This window comes from Micropterus dolomieu, linkage group LG21 (assembly GCF_021292245.1).
Source record: "Micropterus dolomieu isolate WLL.071019.BEF.003 ecotype Adirondacks linkage group LG21, ASM2129224v1, whole genome shotgun sequence".
Taxonomy (NCBI): domain Eukaryota; kingdom Metazoa; phylum Chordata; class Actinopteri; order Centrarchiformes; family Centrarchidae; genus Micropterus; species Micropterus dolomieu.
Genome location: NC_060170.1, coordinates 1847552 through 1867200, shown reverse-complemented (window position 1 = coordinate 1867200; position 19649 = coordinate 1847552). Strand labels below are relative to the sequence as shown.

General features: G+C 42.9%; 1 protein-coding gene across 2 annotated transcripts in view; it reads right to left on the bottom strand.

The window, feature by feature from the left end:
- The window catches only part of LOC123960743, a 33943-nt gene extending 15714 nt beyond the window's left edge, over window positions 1–18229 (bottom strand). Inside the window, exons 1-3 of one of the 2 annotated variants that reach the window (XM_046035667.1) lie at window positions 18177–18229; window positions 13868–14004; window positions 3247–3432 (exon numbers count right to left, since the gene is read on the bottom strand). In XM_046035667.1, coding sequence (XP_045891623.1) covers window positions 3247–3432; window positions 13868–14002 — 321 coding nt within the window. In that variant the 5' untranslated portion in view covers window positions 14003–14004; window positions 18177–18229. Of the gene's footprint in view, window positions 1–3246; window positions 3433–13867; window positions 14005–18129 lie in introns of both variants that reach the window. The other variant, XM_046035665.1, reaches the window with a different exon arrangement.
- Between the last annotated feature and the right edge of the window lie 1420 nt (window positions 18230–19649).

The window sequence follows — 19649 nt, the reverse complement described above, 5'->3', positions numbered from 1 at the left end:
TCTTTGTAAAGAGAGAAACGGACAGAAAAAGTCTCTAACTCTGCCTGTCAGCTCGCTCTGCTCCGTTAAAACTGAATTTACCATTCAGAATTGAATACGAGTGCACTCCAGATTTAGCTGCAGCCAGCTGACCGTGTGCTTCTCCTTAAACCGCAGTTCTGTGTCCATGCATGCAGCAAACTGAAAGCACTGTCTGTCGGAGCGTCTACGTGAAAAGAGAAGGAAGACATGGCTGGTAGTATTGTCTTCAGAGTTGTTAAACACCTCAGCGCACTGAAGGAAGCCATCTGACTGTGTGAGGAGCAAGATCGTTGATGTCTGCAGGCAGAGTAGGAGCTCTCCTGTCTGACTGGTCCACCAATAGCAGAGAAGATGACCCCTTGAGACACAGCACCTCCTCATTTGCATAATGAGGCAGAAATGCATACAGAAATTTAAAAAGGACAGGCAGAAATAAATACCATGGGTGAAAATAAATAAGGTAAAAAAATACAAAGGAAGAATAAAACAGACAAAAATATTAAAACACACATAAATAAATACATTTAAAGAATTAGTAATTAATAAATGAAGTTGAAGATTATAACAGAATAAATAAATAAGGTAATTATAACAAAGGTGAATAAGTAAAGGCACTAATTAAAATATATACATTTATGTCTCCTTGTATAATTTAATTACTACCTACATTTATTTATTTACTTTATTTTTTTGTGTATTTAATTGGATGCTTATTTATTTATTGAGCATTTATTTATTTCTGACTGTGTCAGGATCGGTCCTCCATAGCGGGGTGGGAGAGTTATCAAGCACGTAAAGTTTGGTTCAGATGTGAGCATGTACACTGAAGTTACAACAACTTCCTGTGTCATGGCGAAGAGTTGATCTTTGACGCCACGGACACACCCATTGACGAAAACTCGCAAATAGCACAACTTTTCATCTTCAATGCCTTTAGAAGGCACAGCACAAATTTCACCACTTCTGACGTGTGTGCAAAGTTTGGTGAGTTTTCGCGTATGTTTAGGCCCCGTCCATGGAGCTTACTTTGCAGAAATAAAAAAAAATCTTTACAAATTCAATAGGGACCTCGCACGGTCGTGCTCGGGCCCTAATTAAAGCTGCAAGCAGCGTTGGGCGGGCCCTCGCACTTGTAGCGCGTCGGGGTGTCAGCCGGCCGCGTTGCATATTCTGGAGCTCTGCCGGTGCGGCTGTGAATTTGCTACGCGGTTCCGACGCCGCATGAAGGTGTTATATGTCACTTCCTGTATCCCCTTTGTGGCGCAACATAGCACTTGGCGCTATGAATATAAATCAATATTGGCGTGTAGATATGTTCAGGGCACGACAGTTACTGGTGTTACTGGTAAAAAATTTCAACTGGTGAAATTTTTCACCAGTTCTGACGTGTGCAAAGTTTGGCGAGTTTTCGAGTATGCTCAGGTCCCCAAAAAGGAGCCTACTTTGCAAAAAAAAAAAAAATATATATATAATCTTTACAAATACAATAGGGACCTCGCACGGTCGTGCTCGGGCCCTAATAATCTTTACAAATTCAATAGGGCCCGAGCACGACCAAGCCTTTAACGTCTTCACTTAAAATCGAAGAGGTTCAGAGTCAGACCTACATCTTACCGAGATTGTCGTGATATTTTACATCACTTCATTCATCATACTTCATATTATGTACATAAAAATACCACATAATGTTAGACTAGTTTAACGTTAGACAGGTTGTGAACCCTGCTTGGTTTTCAGATAGTTAACGTTGGGATGTAGTACACAGTTACCATAACTAGGTTATTTTGCGATTTATGCTGCTTACTGTTTGGTGAAGCAAAAAACTTACTTGAACAGGTCGTTTTATTTTAGGTAGCAAGGAGCAAACTGCCCTCTTTATTAGATTGTGGGGGGAGAGCGACCACCTCTTCACTGGGGCAAAATTTTCTGCCAACATGGCTTGGAGGTAATTACAGTATCAATAGCACTTTTGTAACATCTGCATTTAATCATCGTGTATTTAAAGTTACAGTTAAATGAGCCCCCATCCTATACAAAGCCTTTAACAATAAGACAACTAGTAGATGGGGCAGCCCTTTGTTGTGTTTTTGTGTCTCTGTCCTGCCCAGTCACCTTTTCCAGTTTTCACAAAATTACCATTTCTTTTGTTTTTCTGTGATTAGGACAATTTTGGAGAAAATGGGCCTGTGGGGGAAGGTGACTTCCCTCCAAGCTTGTTTTTCTGCTGTTGTTATTTACCATGATTGATTTTCTGTGCCTTAGGATTGCAAGTGTCCAGGGTCAGAAGAGGGTGTAGGTGGGAAGCCCACTGCTGCAACTTGGCCCTGGTTTGTATGAGGTTGGTTTGGATGAGGTGTTGGGACAGAGGCATTCCACCCCACTGGTCGTAATTGCCTCTATCCTTGAGGACACACCAGGGCCAAGTACTGCAGTGGGTGACCAGGAGGAGGAGGAGGAGGAGGAGGAGGAGGAGGAGGAGGAGGAGGAGGAGGAGGAGGAGGAGGAGAGCCAGCCGAGAAAGAGGGACAGAGAGGATGAGCTGCTTCAGCTTCTCAAGGAAGATGAGGTTACAGAGAGAGGCAGAGGAGTGGAGAGCACAGAGAGGATGGACAGGCTGTTCTCTCTACTAGAGAGACTTGCCGAAAAAAATAATTCTGCATGCCTTCGTAGGCCGCGAAAGCCACGCCCTTCGAAGGATGCGGCCCCTGAATTGAGACACAGCTTTGGTGTGTATTACTTTTACAATGGCCGCAACACATTTTTCTAAAACATTTTCTTGCCTTGTGCCGTCTCATTCCATACTTATAGCAAGTCAAGTTAGTATCTTCAACTTTTCTGTTATTAGTGTGCTTTGGTTGAGCTTTGGCCTTGTCTTACATTAATCTTCATTACATTGTCTGTGGTTTCTGCCGCTTTCATTTTCTCCGCCTCCTCATATACAAGTAGTCTCCTGGTAGTGATGTCAAAGTGTCCTTGGTCAAGATACTGAACCCCAAAATTGATCCAGATGGTTGTGCCATTGGTGTATGAGCGTCTGTTTCTGATGACTAGTAAGCACCTTGCATGGTAGCCAATGCCATCAGTTTTAGTTGGAAGAGTAGAAAGGCACTATATAAGCACAGTTCTTACCATTACAATTTACCATTTCATGTACATCATGATCTCTCTGATTAGAATGAATAGTGAGAGAGTGGAGTTTCTAGCTGGTAAAACATCTCCACATACCTCCACAACTCCCTCTCGAGCAGGGTCTGCTGTCTTGAGAATGTCATCCACTGACCACCACTGGTTTAGCAGGTACAGAGCCACAGCAGTGAATGGGTCACTGGGAGAGAACAGGGCCAGGATCTTCTTTTTATCACTGGATCCATACAGTGGGACAAAACCCACACTGGAAACATCTATGGTGACCTGAGGAAGTACACACGGCTCTGTACACAAAATCGCATAGTCTTCAACCACACCTAACACCTAAAAAAAGCATTTAAACCTCTGTCATCATTTTCTGAACAAAAGAAATGTCTAACAGTAGGCTGATGTTACTCTCACCCTACTGTGATCTTCCAAAGACATTCCAACTGGTTCAAGGACTCAAAGATGTGTTTACAGGTTTCCCACCATAGATACATCTGGCATTAGTACTGATTTATAGTATAGCATCCAAATGTCATGCAACAGTCAATAATATGATAACCCCTGAAAATTTAATACAGTTTGCACTTCAACAGAAAATATATTAAAACCCAATAATGTAATAAATTCCTGACTGATATTGTAATAACATTTTTACGATACTGTAATAGATACTATTAGGGGTCTAAGCCCAATGAGGCAGTGAGGCTCCCAGTACCAGCGCTATGAGATTTATACGATTTTTATTAATTTTTTCCATTGGTAAAAGTCATGCAGCAGCCTAAACTGTCCTGAACATCTGCAATGTGCATCGCCTTGGTATATGCCACATTTGATGGTGACTTGTGCAATTGGCTTTGAGTTGACTTCCAGACTTGTTTTCCACAGCCCCATTGAGTTCTTGATGAAGGCTATTAGTGTCTTGTTGATCTTGTACATTTCCAAGCATTCCAGTATCCATGTATGTGGCATTGAGTCGTAGACTTTCTTGTAGTCAATCCAGGCGGTGCACAGATTGGTCTGCCTGGTCTTGCAGTCTCAAGTGACTGCTCTATGAACCAGTAGCTGGTGCTTGGCTCCCCTAGTATTACTACCCATTCCCTTTTGGGCCCTGTCCATGTATTGAGCCATGTATACTCATCTTAGCCACTATGATGCCTGACAGGAGCTTCCATGTTGTGCAGAGGCAGGTTATTGGCCGGTAGTTGGATGGGATTGTTCCCTTCTGGGGGTCCTTCTTGATCAGGACTGTCCGTTCTTGGGTTAACCATTCTGGGTGGGTCCCCTCCCTCAGCAGTTGGTTCATTTTGTGCTGCCAGGCGTTCATGGAATGCGGTTAGTTTCTTCAGCCAGTAGGTGTGGATCATGTCAGGGCCTGGTGCTGTCCAGCTCTTCATACCTGCCACTCTTTGTACTCACTCGTTGTAATGGTTACTGGATCTTGGATCTGCCGTGGGCAGATCTGGAGATTGCTGTGATCTGTTCCTCTTTCTCCCATATGTTCTTATAGTCTCAGCCGTGGGTGGATCTGATCTTGTGTTATTACCCTTATTTTATTTATTTACATACATACACACACACTTTATCTAAGAGTATATATATATATATAAAAAATATAAAAGGAGTGTGGGTATGTACAATATTTACATAAGAATTATTATGGTGAACCAAAAAGGACTACATTACATTTATTTATTTAGCTGACGCTTTTATCCAAAGCGACTTACAATTGCTATACATGTCAGAGGTTGGACGCCTCTGGAGCAACTAAGTGTCTTGCTCAGGGACACAATGGTGGATGGGTCACAGTGGGGGATTGAACCCGGGTCTCTCACACCAAAGGGATAGTCCATTACGCCACTGCCACCCCACAAAAATAGAAAATACAGTCCAGTTAAAAAAACTAACTAAGTGTCCGTGTGTCAGACACTTAGAGGGAGGAGTTATAGAGCTTGATGGCCACAGGCAGGAATGACTTCCTGTGGCGCTCTGTGGTTCATTTTGGGGGAATGACTCTTGCACTGAAAGTGCTCCTGTGGAGCTTAGACAGCATCCTCCTCTCTGACACCACCAACTTAGAGTCCAGCTCCACCCCCACAACATCACATGCCTTGTGGATCAGTTTGTTGAGTCTGTTAGCGTCCACTACCCTCAGCCTGCTGCCCCAGCATGCAACAGCAACAGGATAGCACTGGCCACCACAGACTCAAAACATCCTCAGCATCGTCCTGCAGATGTTGAAGGACCTCAGCCTCCTCAGAAAATAGAGACGGCTTTGGCCCTTCCTGTAGAGGGCTTGAGTGTTCTTGGCCCAGTCCAGTTTATTGTCCAAGTGCACTCCCAGGTATTTGTAATCCTCCACAATGTCCACACTGACCCTCTCGATGGATCAGGGGTCACTGATGCCTTTGCTCTCCTTAGATCCACAACCAGCGCCTTAGTCTTTGTCACGTTGAGCTGCAGATGGTTCTACTCACACCATGTTACAAAGTCCCCCACCACGGCTCAGTACTCAGCCTCGTCACCGTTGCTGGTACATCCAGAGGCTGCAGCTCAGGAGGTAGAGCGGGTTGGCTGTTAATCGGAAGGTCTGCGGTTCAATCCCTGGCTCCCCCTGGTTGCGTGTCGAATTGTCCTTGGGCAAGATACTGAACCCCAAACAGCCCCTGGTGGCTGTTCCGCCAGTGTATGAATGTTAATTTCCGTTTGAGCACTTAGGCTCAGTGTATGAATGTGTATGACTGGTGAATGCAGTGTAAAAGTGCTTTGAGTGGTTGAGTGGCGCTATACAAATACGGAGCATTTACATTTACATCCAACCACAGCAGAGTCATTAGAAAACTTCTGAAGATGGCAGGACTCTGTGTGGAAGTTGAAGTCTGTGGTGTAGATGGTAAAGAGGAAGGGAGAGAGGACCATCCCGTGCGGGGCCCCGGTGACACACAGTGTTGCAGGCGCACGTACTGTGGGGTCTGCCAGCCAGGTAGTCAACAATCCAGGACACGAGGGGGGCATCCACCTGCATCGCTGTCAGCTTCTCACCTAGCAGGGCCAGCCCAATGGTGTTGAAAGCACTGGAGAAGTCAAAGAACATGACCCTCACAGTGCTCAGTCCAGATGGGCGTAGATGCGGTTGAACAGGAAGATGGTGGCGTCCTCAACGCCCAGTCGGGACTGGTAGGCGAACTGGAGTGGATCCAGGAGAGGTCTGACCATGGGCCGCAGCTGTTCCAGAATAAGTCTCTCCAGGGTCTTCATGATGTGGGAGGTCAGTGCCACGGGTCTGTAATCCTTGCAGTCACTGTAATGTGACGTCTTTGGCACAGAATGAGGCAAAATTGTCTTCTACAGCATAGGGACCCTTTGGAGACTCAGGCTCAGGTTGAAGACATGGCGAAGGACTCCACAAACCTGGGGGGCACAGGCTTTGAGCACTCCGGGACGGACACCATCAGGGCCTGCAGCCTTGTTGGAGTGGAGTCTCCTCAGCTGTCTTCTCACCTGGTCAGCAGTGAGGCACACAGAGGTCACATGTGGGGGAGGGGGAGAGGAGTCGTCAGGCTGGAGAGAGCTGTTAACCTGAGTGCCGGAAAAGGGGGGAGTAGGGATCTCCCAGGAGGAGGGGGGAGAAGTTGGGTTGGAGGTGAGGCAGCAGCCTAGTTAGTGGGGGCATGGGCAGGAGCCATGTCATCAGATCTGTTAAAGAACAGATTAAGTTGGTTGGCCCTGTCCAAGCTGCCATAATATCGTTGTCTTTTGTATCAATCGTCAGGGGATGCAGTGGTTCACTTGTACTGTGTGATCAGTAGGCTTTAGCTTCTATCTTTAATTTTTTTCATGTCCGTTTGAGTCCATTTGAGTCAGTGTGACAGCCTGAATACAACCTTCAAATGTATAATGCAACTGCAAGAGTGTCTGCTTCTTTTTGAGATCGCTTTTTCCAACAAATCTGACAATATTTCTCCAGGGAGTGCAGTAATAGACAGTTGCAGCGCCGACAATTTGTCGGACTTAGCAACAGTAACTAAGGGGGGCAGGGCTTAGCGAAGGGTCAATTAAGTGTCTTGCTCAGGGACAACATTGGTGGATGTCGCAGTGGGAATCAAACCTAGGTCAAAGGAGTGCATCTTATCCACTGTTTCCCCATTTGTTCCCCCTTCGTGGTGTCTCTGTGTGTGGGCCTCTCTCATTCCCAAATTTATGCCTCCTCGCCTCCTTGATCCTATGACCTGGAAATCGATCTCAGTGCGCCATCTTGAAGGACATCTCAATTCCTAAAATGCACCTCGAGGAGCAAGGATTGAGGAGACTTGCTGGAGGAGCTAAAAATGAATACTGAATAGCGGCTGGCTGGGTGGAGCGCCTCTCCAGAGATGCTGTGCGCATTTACGCACGAGCCACAGCAACAAAAATTAATGATTAAAAATCTCCCAACCCACAAGAGTCCTCATGACAGTTTTAATTTGGGCTATATGAGATAAAAGTAAAGGCTGAATGAAAGGCTCACCTCATCAAGCTGAGGGCTGAAATGAACGCCTGTTTACAGGCGAAAGACGCACCACAAAAAAGAAGTTAGCCTACTGTATTTCTGTATAGTGCATGATTAGGCTACTGTAATCCTTTAGTGCCAAAAGATGGTCTGCTCATCTGACAGAGATCACATCTCAGTGGACAGATGATGCAGCTGTGCAACAGGTCATATACAGCTTGCATCGCGGGTGGCAGGGACTAAGACAAGGAGTTGAGGATTGAAGATCCAGAACATTTCGAAAATGAGAAAAGGCCCTGTGTATGTTGGTCTGCAACTGGGCATGGCGGACTACTCTTTGGCACCTGGCTTGACTGACCTGATCCTAATCACCTCATCCACTCTGCTGCTCAAAACAAATCCTGGTATCCTGCCATTTATCCCCATTTTGTTTTTGCTTATTTAATGGTAACGTAGTCTCTTACATTGTGACTTTTGTACTCTCCAATACTTCTGAATCGCTTGTTTCTCACTTTTTTGTCTGCATGCCTGCCTCTTGTCATTATCAGTTCCCCTCCCTGCTACACCAGCCTCCCTTGTGTTTTTCATTATATACCTTTAACCTCACATCCACCACTGATTCTGTGTCTGCTCTTGGATCCACTCAAAACCTAAACCTATCATCTCCTAGGCAGTGAGTCTTAACTGCATGAAATTGTGCACACTGCGCCCATATGATAAAAATATAAAAGAATTTTGATAATCCAAAAATGCGTAAGTTGTAGAGAAACAACTTTCTGTAGGTTATGTATAGAACAGGAGGTGATATATCCGCATAGGTCTGTCCAATTAACATGAAACCTGGGCCAAAACCATGCCAAATTAGATGGCGATCTGGGGTGGCGCTTTTGTTGTGAATTCATAAAATATGCAAAACCTACTTTTCTCCCCCCGCACTCCTCCTAGGCAAAAATATATGGTCCCTCATGATCAAAAGAGAAAACGAAGAGGACGTAGCACCCTGACGTCACTCTTTTTGCAGACTACCATTTTGAATACGTGAGTTAGGATTTTGGCCGTCGTCATCTTGGTTTCTTGGAACCAGACCTGACTGGATGTGAACATGTTTGGACAAGAGGGTGGAGTCAGCTTGATTAGCAAGGTGCACTAACCAACTGAAAGCCCACTGTGAGTGTCAAAGTGTCAAAGCTCTTAGACAAAAAAACACAGACAGCACTCAAAAACAAGTTCAAGGCTAGCTTTTTCAACTGCACTGGTCAAATGTATTCACGTGTCGCCTCTATCCTGATTGACACGTCACCGTCGTAGCGATGCCCTAAAGCAACTCCTGCTTTATAGTCTATTTTCCTCTAAATGGGATCATAATGGGAATGTTCATTTACTAAATGAACATCATGCTATGTTGAAGAAGACTTGAAACTAGTGGCCAAGACCATAAATTCATTATATAAGTGTTAACTGATGTAATAAATCAAGTGAGAAGTAGGATCATTCTGCCATCACCAGTTCAATGCAATTTGACTTGAAACTGGCATAGTCGCCCCCTGCTGGCCATTAGAAAGAATGCAGGTTTAAGGCACTTTTGCATTGGATCAAGTTATAACACAAGAACTACCTGTGGGTTGCAACAAAAGGAACAGGATGTGATGTCACAGTGCCACATAGGTTAGTCCAATTGCCATGAAATTTGAACCATTTTGTATACTTGTACACTTAATATTTCTGAGATTTATATTATTACATTATTAAATTAGCCCTCATTATAATTACATCATCATATTTGAAAAAAACAAAAAAACAAAAAAGTACCCACCTCAAATGTATTACATTATGGGTAAAATTTTCATTACAATGTCAGTCAAGAACCTTTACTACATTATACATACATAGTTTTTACATCGATTACATTTTTGATTACGTTAAAAGCAGTTTTATGACATTTTCAGGCATTATAACAGGTTCAGAAAATTATTATTGGATATATTTATGAAATAATAATCTAAGATTTACTATTAATATTGACGATAAGCAACTTTTATAGACCCTGGTACCTGGTATTTTTGTCATGGCACACAGAACCACACAACCCCCAAATATAATATGTGAGGGGTGAGAACCAGAGGGGTGTATGTGATATATTGGGCAAAAATGACTTTATAAATATACATAAAAATGACTATATATCAAATTAAGCCTCTTCGTGAGCTCTTTCTACTGCCAAAAGGGCACACGTGAATTCTGAACCAATCTAGAGTAATTAATAAAGAATTAAAATACTTAGCAATGAACGCCTTTTGTTAATTAACACTGTTTTCTGCCATCCCTCTCAGGTAACTTTTACCAGAGAAGAGCTCTTAAACATTGGACTTTCTACTGCTCATACCATTCCACCGCTCTTTTTTGAACCTGGAACTTTCCCTGCTGCTCCTCAACAGAACCAACTCGGACTTCTGCAGATCTGCTGCCCTCTGTTTCACCGAATCCTGGCTCACCGAGCACATCCCGGTCAGCGCACTTCATCTACTGGGATTTAATCTCATCCGCGCGGATCGCGAAAGGGAGCTCACGGGAAAAACAAGGGGAGGCGGACTCTGTTTCTATATAAACGAAGGTTGGTGCACAGATGTCAGTGTTGAAGAAATCATGCAGCCTTCACTTAGAGACATTTATAAACTGTAAACCGTTTTATTCACCGCGGGAGTTTTCCTCGTTTGTTCTGGTCGCTGTTTACATTCCACCTCAGGCCTGTGTTAGTGAGGCGTTAATACACCTGGCCGACCAGATAACTAACGTGGAGAAAAAACATCCAGACTCCCTGCTTTGTTCTTGGGGACTTTAACAAAGCAAACCTCAGTCATGAATTTCCAAAAGACAGACAGCATATTAAGTGTCCCACCAGGGACACTAACACACTGGACCACTGCTACACAACATTAAAGGATGCCTATCGCTCTGTTCCTCGTGTAGCTATGGGACTCTATGATCACTGTCTGGTTCATCTTATCACGACACACAGGCAAAAACTGAAATCTGCTAAACCTGTTGAAAAGACTTTGAAAAGATGGACCAATGAGTCAAAGCTGGAGTTACAGGCCTGCTTTGACTGCAGTGGTTTGACTGGAGTGTTTTTGAGGCTGCAGCCACTGACCTGGACAAACTAACTGACACTGTGACATCTTACATCAGTTTTTGTGAGGACATGTGTGCCGACCAAAACCTTCCACACATACAACAACCAAAAACCCTGGTTCACAGCAAAACTCAGGCAGCTTCGTCAGACCAAGGAGGAGGCCTTCGTCAGACCAAGGAGGAGTCATCCCGGTCCCTAAAAAACCCTCCATCTCTGGACTGAATGACTACAGGCCTGTCACCCTGACAGTTTGCCCACAGGGCTAACAGGTCAGTGGATGATGCTGTCAACTTGGGACTGCATCACATCCTGAAACATCTCGACTCTCCAGGGACATATGCTAGGATCCTGTTCGTGGACTTCAGCTCGGCGTTCAACACCATCATCCCGGACATCCTCAGCACCAAACTCACCCAGCTCACTGTGCCAGCCTCCACCTGTCAGTGGATCACAGACTTCCTGACTGACAGGAGTCAGCAGGTGAGGCTGGGAAACATAACATCCAGCACCTCCTGAAGTTCGCTGACGACACAACGGTCATCAGCCTCATCCGGGACGGTGACGAGTCGGCCGACAGACGGGAGGTTGATCAGCTGGCTCTCTGGTGCGGTCAGAACAACCTGGAGCTTAACACGCTCAAAACTGTGGAGATGACCGTGGACTTCAGGAGGAGCCCCCCCACTCTGCCCCCCATCACCATACTCAACAGCTCTGTCTGCTGTGGAATCCTTCAGGTTTCTGAGATCCACTATATCCCAGGACCTGAAGTGGGAGCCCAACACTGACTATCATCAAGAAGGCCCTGCAGAGGATGTACTTCCTGCGTCAGCTCAGGAAGCTCAACCTGCCTAAGGAGCTACTGATCCAGTTCTACACAGCCATCATCCAGTCTGTTCTCTGCACCTCCATCACTGTCTGGTTTGGATCTGCCACCAAAAAGGACAAGGACAGACTACAACAGACAGTCAGGACTGCAGAAAAAACAATCAGTGCCAACCTGCCCTCCATTCAGGACTCATACATTTCCAGAGTCAGGAAACGGGCAGGAAACATCACTGCAGATCCATCTCACCCCGGACACAACCTGTTCCAGCTCCTCCCCTCTGGTAGGCGCTACAGAGCACTGTACGCCAAAACCAACAGACTCAGGAACAGTTTCTTCCCACAAGCCATCACTCTGATGAACAGCGGATTTCTGACTCAGTGTCAGGAACAATTCCTGTGCAATAACCCAGTAACTCTGTCTCTAATTAGCCACCTGTTTACTGGTTTCCACTTATTATTTATTTATTCACCATTCTCTATTTCAGTGTTGCTCATACTATGTTCATACTATGTCATATTGTATATACACTGTATACCAATACACCTACCTCAGGTCATAGGTCTTATTTATTTTTCCAGCATCCTTTGCACATGCTCCATCACACTGTGTACATGTATGTGTACCTGTATATCATATCCACCTTCAACATGTACATAATGAGAATAGTTTACTCTTGCATCCTTTGCACTCTGATCACTGCACTATTTGTCAATATGTCTATATTGTTTTGTTCATAGTGTGTATATTAGTGTTGTCTACTCTGTAGTTTGTGTCTGATTTTATTTTATTATTGTATAAGTAAGCACATCGTGAGCAATGTACAATCCTGAGTCAAATTCCTCTTATGTGTACACATACCTGGCAATAAAACTGATTCTGATTTTTATATACATTTATTAAATCGGCCAAACCTACATGGAGATATGACATCACTTCCTTCTTTGACTGTAACATACAGGAAGTTGTATAACTTCTTCTAATTTTTGGATTATCAAATAACTTTTGGTCATGAGCGTCCATGGATTCTACATGCAAAGTTTTGGGCAGATCAGACTTTCGGCCTTGGAGAAGTTCATTGTGGGAGTTACAAGTTTACCTTAATTATAGCGCCACCCCAAGGCCACTTGGGCTTGGACCCCTAAAGACATGGTAATTTGGATTCATGTGTTCTTTTTTTCAAAAATAGACAAATTTGTCTGTTTTCTCATTGGAAATAGGTCCATTTTATATCTCTGTCCTTGTCACAAAAGAAAAGTTGTTTTAACAAAATTACTTACATTCAGTAAACTCATGATACATATTTTATATAATATTATAACAATGGATTACTGTTTTAAGTTATTAAAATTGTGTATGGGATAAAATGTGAGACAAAATATGGTAATTGTTTGTTTTGGCATTCCTGTAAAGTTAGTCAAATGTCACTTATGCCTCTCTACTTCTCACACAGATGCTGAAACAATTTTGCATTTAATATCACAGACAGCTTGTTTCTTGTTTTCATGTCTACCAGCGATGAAAGAGACACATCACTACAGTATATGATGTTGAAAACATACAGTATCACAGTAGACAATGGATATACATTTTCCACAAGCAGCCAATGCTGTTCGTTAAGTCATTAGCCAAGTTGTTTTGAGTCTTATTTTAGTTTTGGACTCATACTCAGTCCTGTTGAGGGCTGAGATTCTTTGAGCTCTTTTTATCACATCAAATATTTCCATCGCTTCCTTTTCAATATTTTTCTTACTGCCCTTTTTAAAGTGGTGAAATGTTATTAAAAATGCACAATAAATAGACAATGATATGATAAATCTTGTGGCACCCTTGGCCCACTTTGGGAACCAGTGCTATAGTGTAGTGTATTAGAAATGTGTTCCTGTTCGCCAGACACAAACACAAGAATCAACATCATGTTACAAAAATGTTGCTTTTATTGTGCACGACAGTATGTGCAAAACTAGAACCATATTGTGTGGGGGGGGATTTTTTGTGTGTTTTTTGCAATGTAGAATGTGCAAGCTGGTGTACATTACACTTAAACTCTAACTTAGTACAAGTGTAGCTAACTTTTACTATCTTCCCTTAGGATACACTAAACACAATTTTGAGTCCTGGTTGAACTTCCACTGTTCCTAGCAGTAATAGTTTGATACATACTGGCTTTAAGACACTAAATGCTGCACTTGCCAGTTGAAAGAAAGCACACTCAGGAGTAAGCCAGGACAGCCCTGGGCACTACGGATGTCCAGTGTGTTGTGTGTTTTACCTGGGTGGAGTCAGAGAGGGTGAGGTGTTTAGGAGAATCAGGGTTGCTGTGGAGGAGGTCGGTCATGTAGTTGTGGGCCAACCTTTCCAGCTCTGCCTGGCTAACATCAGCCAGGAGATCCACGGGGAACTTCATCCCTGTACATCAGACAGAAGTGAGAGGGAGCAGTGTTCAGACCCTCAGTTATTACTGTCGTCACTCCACCAAGCTACAGTGACTCTGGAGTCATGTGGAACTGTCAAGAATGAATTGATACAGTAACAGAGAAGGCAACACTTAAAAAGTAGAGTAGTAAGTTAAAGTCCTTAAAAGTATCTCTCAAACATTATTTAAGCAGTCAAAGTGGTATTTCTTCTGCTACATTCTGGGCTACAGTCGAAACATTTGAGGCTAAAGCCCCGGAAAAATGGCCTGCCTATAAGAAATAAATCAAATGCAGATGGAATAACGCTTCTACACAAAGTACTTGAACGCTGTTATGAAATATTAAAGATGAAGAGGAAAATAGAGGAAACAATAAAATTATACTTTAACTGTCCAAATACTTGGCAGCACTAAAGGAAAGGAGTTAATAGGAACAATTGTGGTCCATGATATTTCAAGAAAAAGGCTGGTGTTTTCCTACCTATATTTTTCTTAATGTCAACAAATACCAAGATGTGTTTTAGGTAAGACACTCAGACTAGAGGAGAGAGTATTAATGCTGTTAGCACTAGGGCCACAAGGGGTTGTTATATTTAGGGCCCGAGCACGACCGTGCGAGGTCCCTATTGAATTTGCTAAGATTATATTTTTAGGGCCCGAGCACGACCGTGCGAGGTCCCTATTGAATTTGCTAAAAAAAAATTTTTTCTTTTTTCTGCAAAGTAAGCTCCATTTTGGGGACCTGAGCATACTCGAAAACTCAAACTTTGCACACATGTCAGGACTGGTGAAAAATTTCGTATTTTATGGGTATGGGCGTGGCAAAATGACTCGCTAGCGCCACCTAGAAAATTGGAAAAAATTAGCCCCTCGTTCACGTTCAACCTACATGCACGAAATTTTCTGGGGACATGTATCATATCAAGACGCATAAAAAAGCCTCAAGAACCCATAGCCTAAACTCAACAGGAAGTCGGCCATTTTGAATTTTACGGCCATTTTTGGATGATTTACACACTTCGTACTTTAACGAACTCCTCCTAGGGATTTAGTCGGATCGACGTCAAATTTCTGCTGTGCCTTCTAAAGGCATTGACGATGAAAAGTTGTGCTATTTGCAAGTTTTCGTCAATGGGCGTGTCCGTGGCGTGGCGTCAAAAAGATCAAGTCTTCGCCACGACACAGGAAGTTGTTGTAACTTCAGTGTACATACTCACATCTGAACCAAACTTTACGTGCTTGATAACTGTCCTGCCCTGAACATATCTACACGCCAATATTGATTTATATTCATAGCGCCAAGTGCTATGTTGCGCCACAAAGGGGATACAGGAAGTGACATATAACACCTTCATGTGGCGTCGGAACCGCGTAGCAAATTCACAGACGCACCAGCAGAGCTCCAGAATATGCAACGCGGCCGGCTCACACCCCGACGCGCTACAAGTGCGAGGGCCCGCCCAACGCTGCTTGCAGCTTTAATTCTCTCTCATTTTCAACGAGGCAGGACACATCAATGGTATCGGGACATACAACTGTATGTCATCCGTATAGCAATGGAAATCATTGTCATGTTTATGCATGATTTTTCAGGGTCCAAAATTTACTTATTGGTCTACCTACCAATGGCTGGTAAACTGCACTGAACGCTTTTACTTTTACTAATTTAAATACATTTCCTGATGCAGTACTACTTGTGACAAAGCATTTTTACAGTGTGGTCTTTTACTAAAGTAAAGAATCTGAGTACTTCCTCCACCACTAGGTTAGCACACCCACAGGCTAACTGCACATGTGTTACTGGCTGAGCCTCCCCACACAGATTACCACAAGGCCACCTTTCTTTAAGGATGGTGGCCTTGTGGTAATCTGTGTATGTGACACAGTTGTCAGAGCCAACCACTCCCTAGAGACTGAGTCTGAAAACCACAGATCGATAAACCAATCACACACTGCACTCCTGTCCCCTGTATAATTTCATATACAGCAGCTTGTAACATGTATTGTATAATGATTTTAGTTCATTTAAAACCCATACCCCCAGCAGCAGGCACTTATATACATGCAAGCCAACAGCAGTACTGTGTACACAATTAAACAGGCTTAAAATATTGACAGCACCTTAATTAATTCTTTCGACAGAGCCCCAGCTGACTGTGTTTGTGTGTAGATGCATGCATGACTCTGGTGAAAGCAGGCCCAGCTCTCCCTCGAGGGAAGGGAGTAGTGAATAACACACTTCACTAATGCTTTCTCTTAAAAAGGTCTTTCATTGGGCCTGTTATATGTATGTTGCAACGTGTTTGTCGGCATGTTTGGTTCATCATAGATTTTTCCACATGTTTATAACCAGTACGGCCTAGCTGACAAGGGTAGATGACACAATTTACTTCACACGAACCCTAGTATAAGAAGTGTAGATTGGGTTTAAGGCTGGAATTGGGGAAATCTGCTTGCTTACAGTTGTTAAAATAGAAAGGCAAAAACGGCACACTGGGCCTAATGCAAGAAGTACTTGATTAACACTACAGATTTGTTCATATTATATATATATATATATATATATATGAGATTTAAGAGAATTTGTGGCAATCACCCCATCCAAATGTCTCTGAAATAATTTAACTCTTGAGGTTAGAGGCCCATTTAGGCCCATTTTGACACAGTGACGTGCTCGCTCATTTATATGCTATGCACTATTCAGATACATTGCTGACATTAAATGAAGTGTTAATCTACAAATACAATACACAACTCTTGAAGTAGTAAAAGTCTTTCCTTAGTGATTCCAGGTTTTAACCCTTGACTGATGTGCACAGTACGTACGGGGGATGACATTATGCTTGGCAAGAAGGGGGAGGTTGAGATTAACTTGATGATATATCGCAGATCCTTTTCAGTAGAGTAAGTTAATGGTTATAGTTTATTCACACATTAGTAAAAAACAGCAATAAAAGTTAATACAAAGTAAAACACTGTGCAGGGGAGGTTAGAAGCCAAGAAAAGGCTTATAAAGATACCACCCCTCTAAGTGACACAAGTTGCACTAAGCAGCAGTGAGAATTTAAAAAATGTACAAAATCAGATGAATTAATGAGATGCGTTTCCCTTATATTTGCCAGTCAACACTCTTATTTTTTTGTTGAATTCCTGAGATTATATTGCCCACCTATAACAGTAGGTTTGGCTCTGTGTGGCATCTACATTGTGTTTACACGGAAGACTCAAAAAACAGACAAGTTTGACCTGTTCACATCCTGGTTGCAACTTACAACTGACTCTTTCTACTGGGAACTTGCACAGAACTGTTATTAATAATATAATGAGAAGGAGGGCATTTTGAAAGTTTCAGGAGTCAGTTTGTCTTTGACACACAGAGTGACAAAAAGACAGATACTGAAACACAGACTTTTGGTACATGATGTTCTGATGACAAGAGCTCCATATAATGTGTGCTAAACTGTGGCTCTTTATTCTTTAGTTTATATGCACATCCCTTCATATAACTTGCTGAAAATACAAGGATGTTAAAACGGGACACAGGTACAAAACGAGAGTAGCGCTGCTGTAAAAAACCCTGAGTGCGCACTTTGTCTTTCATTAACGCAAAAACGACCAACAACCAGCGGGACAGAAAGAAGTCTACTAGGGGAAACACAGTCTGAAACCGCGCTGACAAATTGAAAGACTTCCAGACACGTTAAAAAACTCACTATGTTATTCTTTATTTTGTAATTATAGCTTAAAGACAGCACTGTGTACGTTTCTAAGGAACTATGAAGAGCTATGGATAAGCAGCAGCTGCATGTTTGAGCAGGCTGTTAAAATTCAGAACATTTTGTTCCCGATAGCATTGTGTTGTACGCGTCGCCTCTAACTATCCAAGTGAAGTACCAGAATCTACCAGTGTTGTCTGTGATCACAATGAGGGTAATGAGGGTAACACCGTATGGACTTGCGATAGTCTATATTTAATACGCCCGTTTTCCACTCCTGCAGAAGCCGCGGCCGTCCTCGTTTCTGCCTCCTAATTCAATAGGTGCACAGAGAAAATAGCCTACCCTGTTACCACCAAAACACACGCGCGCGTGCACACAGAAACGCATTAAACAACTCACCTCTACTCTTCAGTCACAAGAACCTGTTCCTCTCCTTAAAAACTCACCGTTCAATCTAAATTCCTTAAACACGCGTATGGTTTATGCTGTTAGGTGCAACCCTCTGCGCATGCTCGGCTCAGGCCACCAATCCTGTGCAGCTGCTTTATGTAACTAAATTATAATCCAATCTAAACCCCTTGACCATACATTCACAGAGACCAGATTTGGAACAAGTATGCACGTTAATCATAAAAATCTCAGTATATTCTCAGAAGTCTGATGTTGGAAAAATGTTAAATAATTCTTGAAACATTTGAGTTCAGGATAACTCTGACTACATAAACATAGTCAGCCGTGTGGTTGTAGTTTTTGTTTATTTTGTCCTGTGTGCTGGGTTGCCAGTGTGGCTGACATTTTGAAGTAGCACTATTGTTGTTCCTGGTGAGTAGTGTTTCAAATGATACTGCTCTTGGCTGCTCATGGCCACGAGATAAGTGTATATGAAAAGAGTCAGCACAATAGAGCAGCTTTTTCCTCAAAGCATAGAGGGCACACATAGCCATAAGCTCCAGCTAAGAGCTATGGATGGAGAGTGTGAATGCACTTGCTTTGCATGGTATTATCATCAGCAAAAGGCAGTTAATGAAGACGCTGAAACTTTGTAGATTACATCGCCTGAAATATGATAATTTAGGAGATGCTGTCGACTTTATATGTAGTCAACCGGAAGGCCCTGGAAAACGTCAGGGATACTGGTGGATGTATGTGAAGTGTTTGGATCCTTCTGTCTCAGAGCCTGGACCCAATCAATTCTCAAACTCGCCAGAGTCGATGTCTTAGACGAAGGCAGTACTTTTCACAGGAGCCTAATTTCATATGGCATGTAGATTGCTAAGACAAACTCAAGCCGTATGGTATATGCATTAATGGATGCTTTCCGTAGGATTATATGGCTAAGAGCAGCCTACACAAACAGTGATCCAAAAGTTATTGGAAGCTACTTTGTCGAAGTATTAGAGCAGGCTGGCGGTTTCCCAAGGTTTTTATGCACAGACATGGGTACACAGAGAAGGCTTTGATAAGAGACATCCAACAGTATTTGAGAAAGGAAGGGATTGAACACTGGATCCAGCAACTGGGAGATGAAGGGCTCTTCTCCGGTAACATCCTGGACAAAGCACTTGTCCAATTTTGCTTCATGGCAACAATTCAGGTAATAAAAAATGACAATGATCTGACAATTAGTAGCTGCTGTTAAACATAGAGCCATAACCTATAGCCCTTTATAATTTATGTTTTTGGGTGATTGTGATAGAGTAACTATGAATAAATCATGTTGAATGCATTCATTCATATCATTTTACACATTTACATATTCGGGCAAACCCATAAACAATGAGTCACTGAATGTTTTTGAAACATTTTCATAACTGAGGCTATATTCAAATAGCTGGCTCACATCTTTTATAGAGCGGATGGCAAACTGTTTTACTTAATGACTTGTGTGCGTCTTTATGTACAGTGGGCAGTTGTGGACT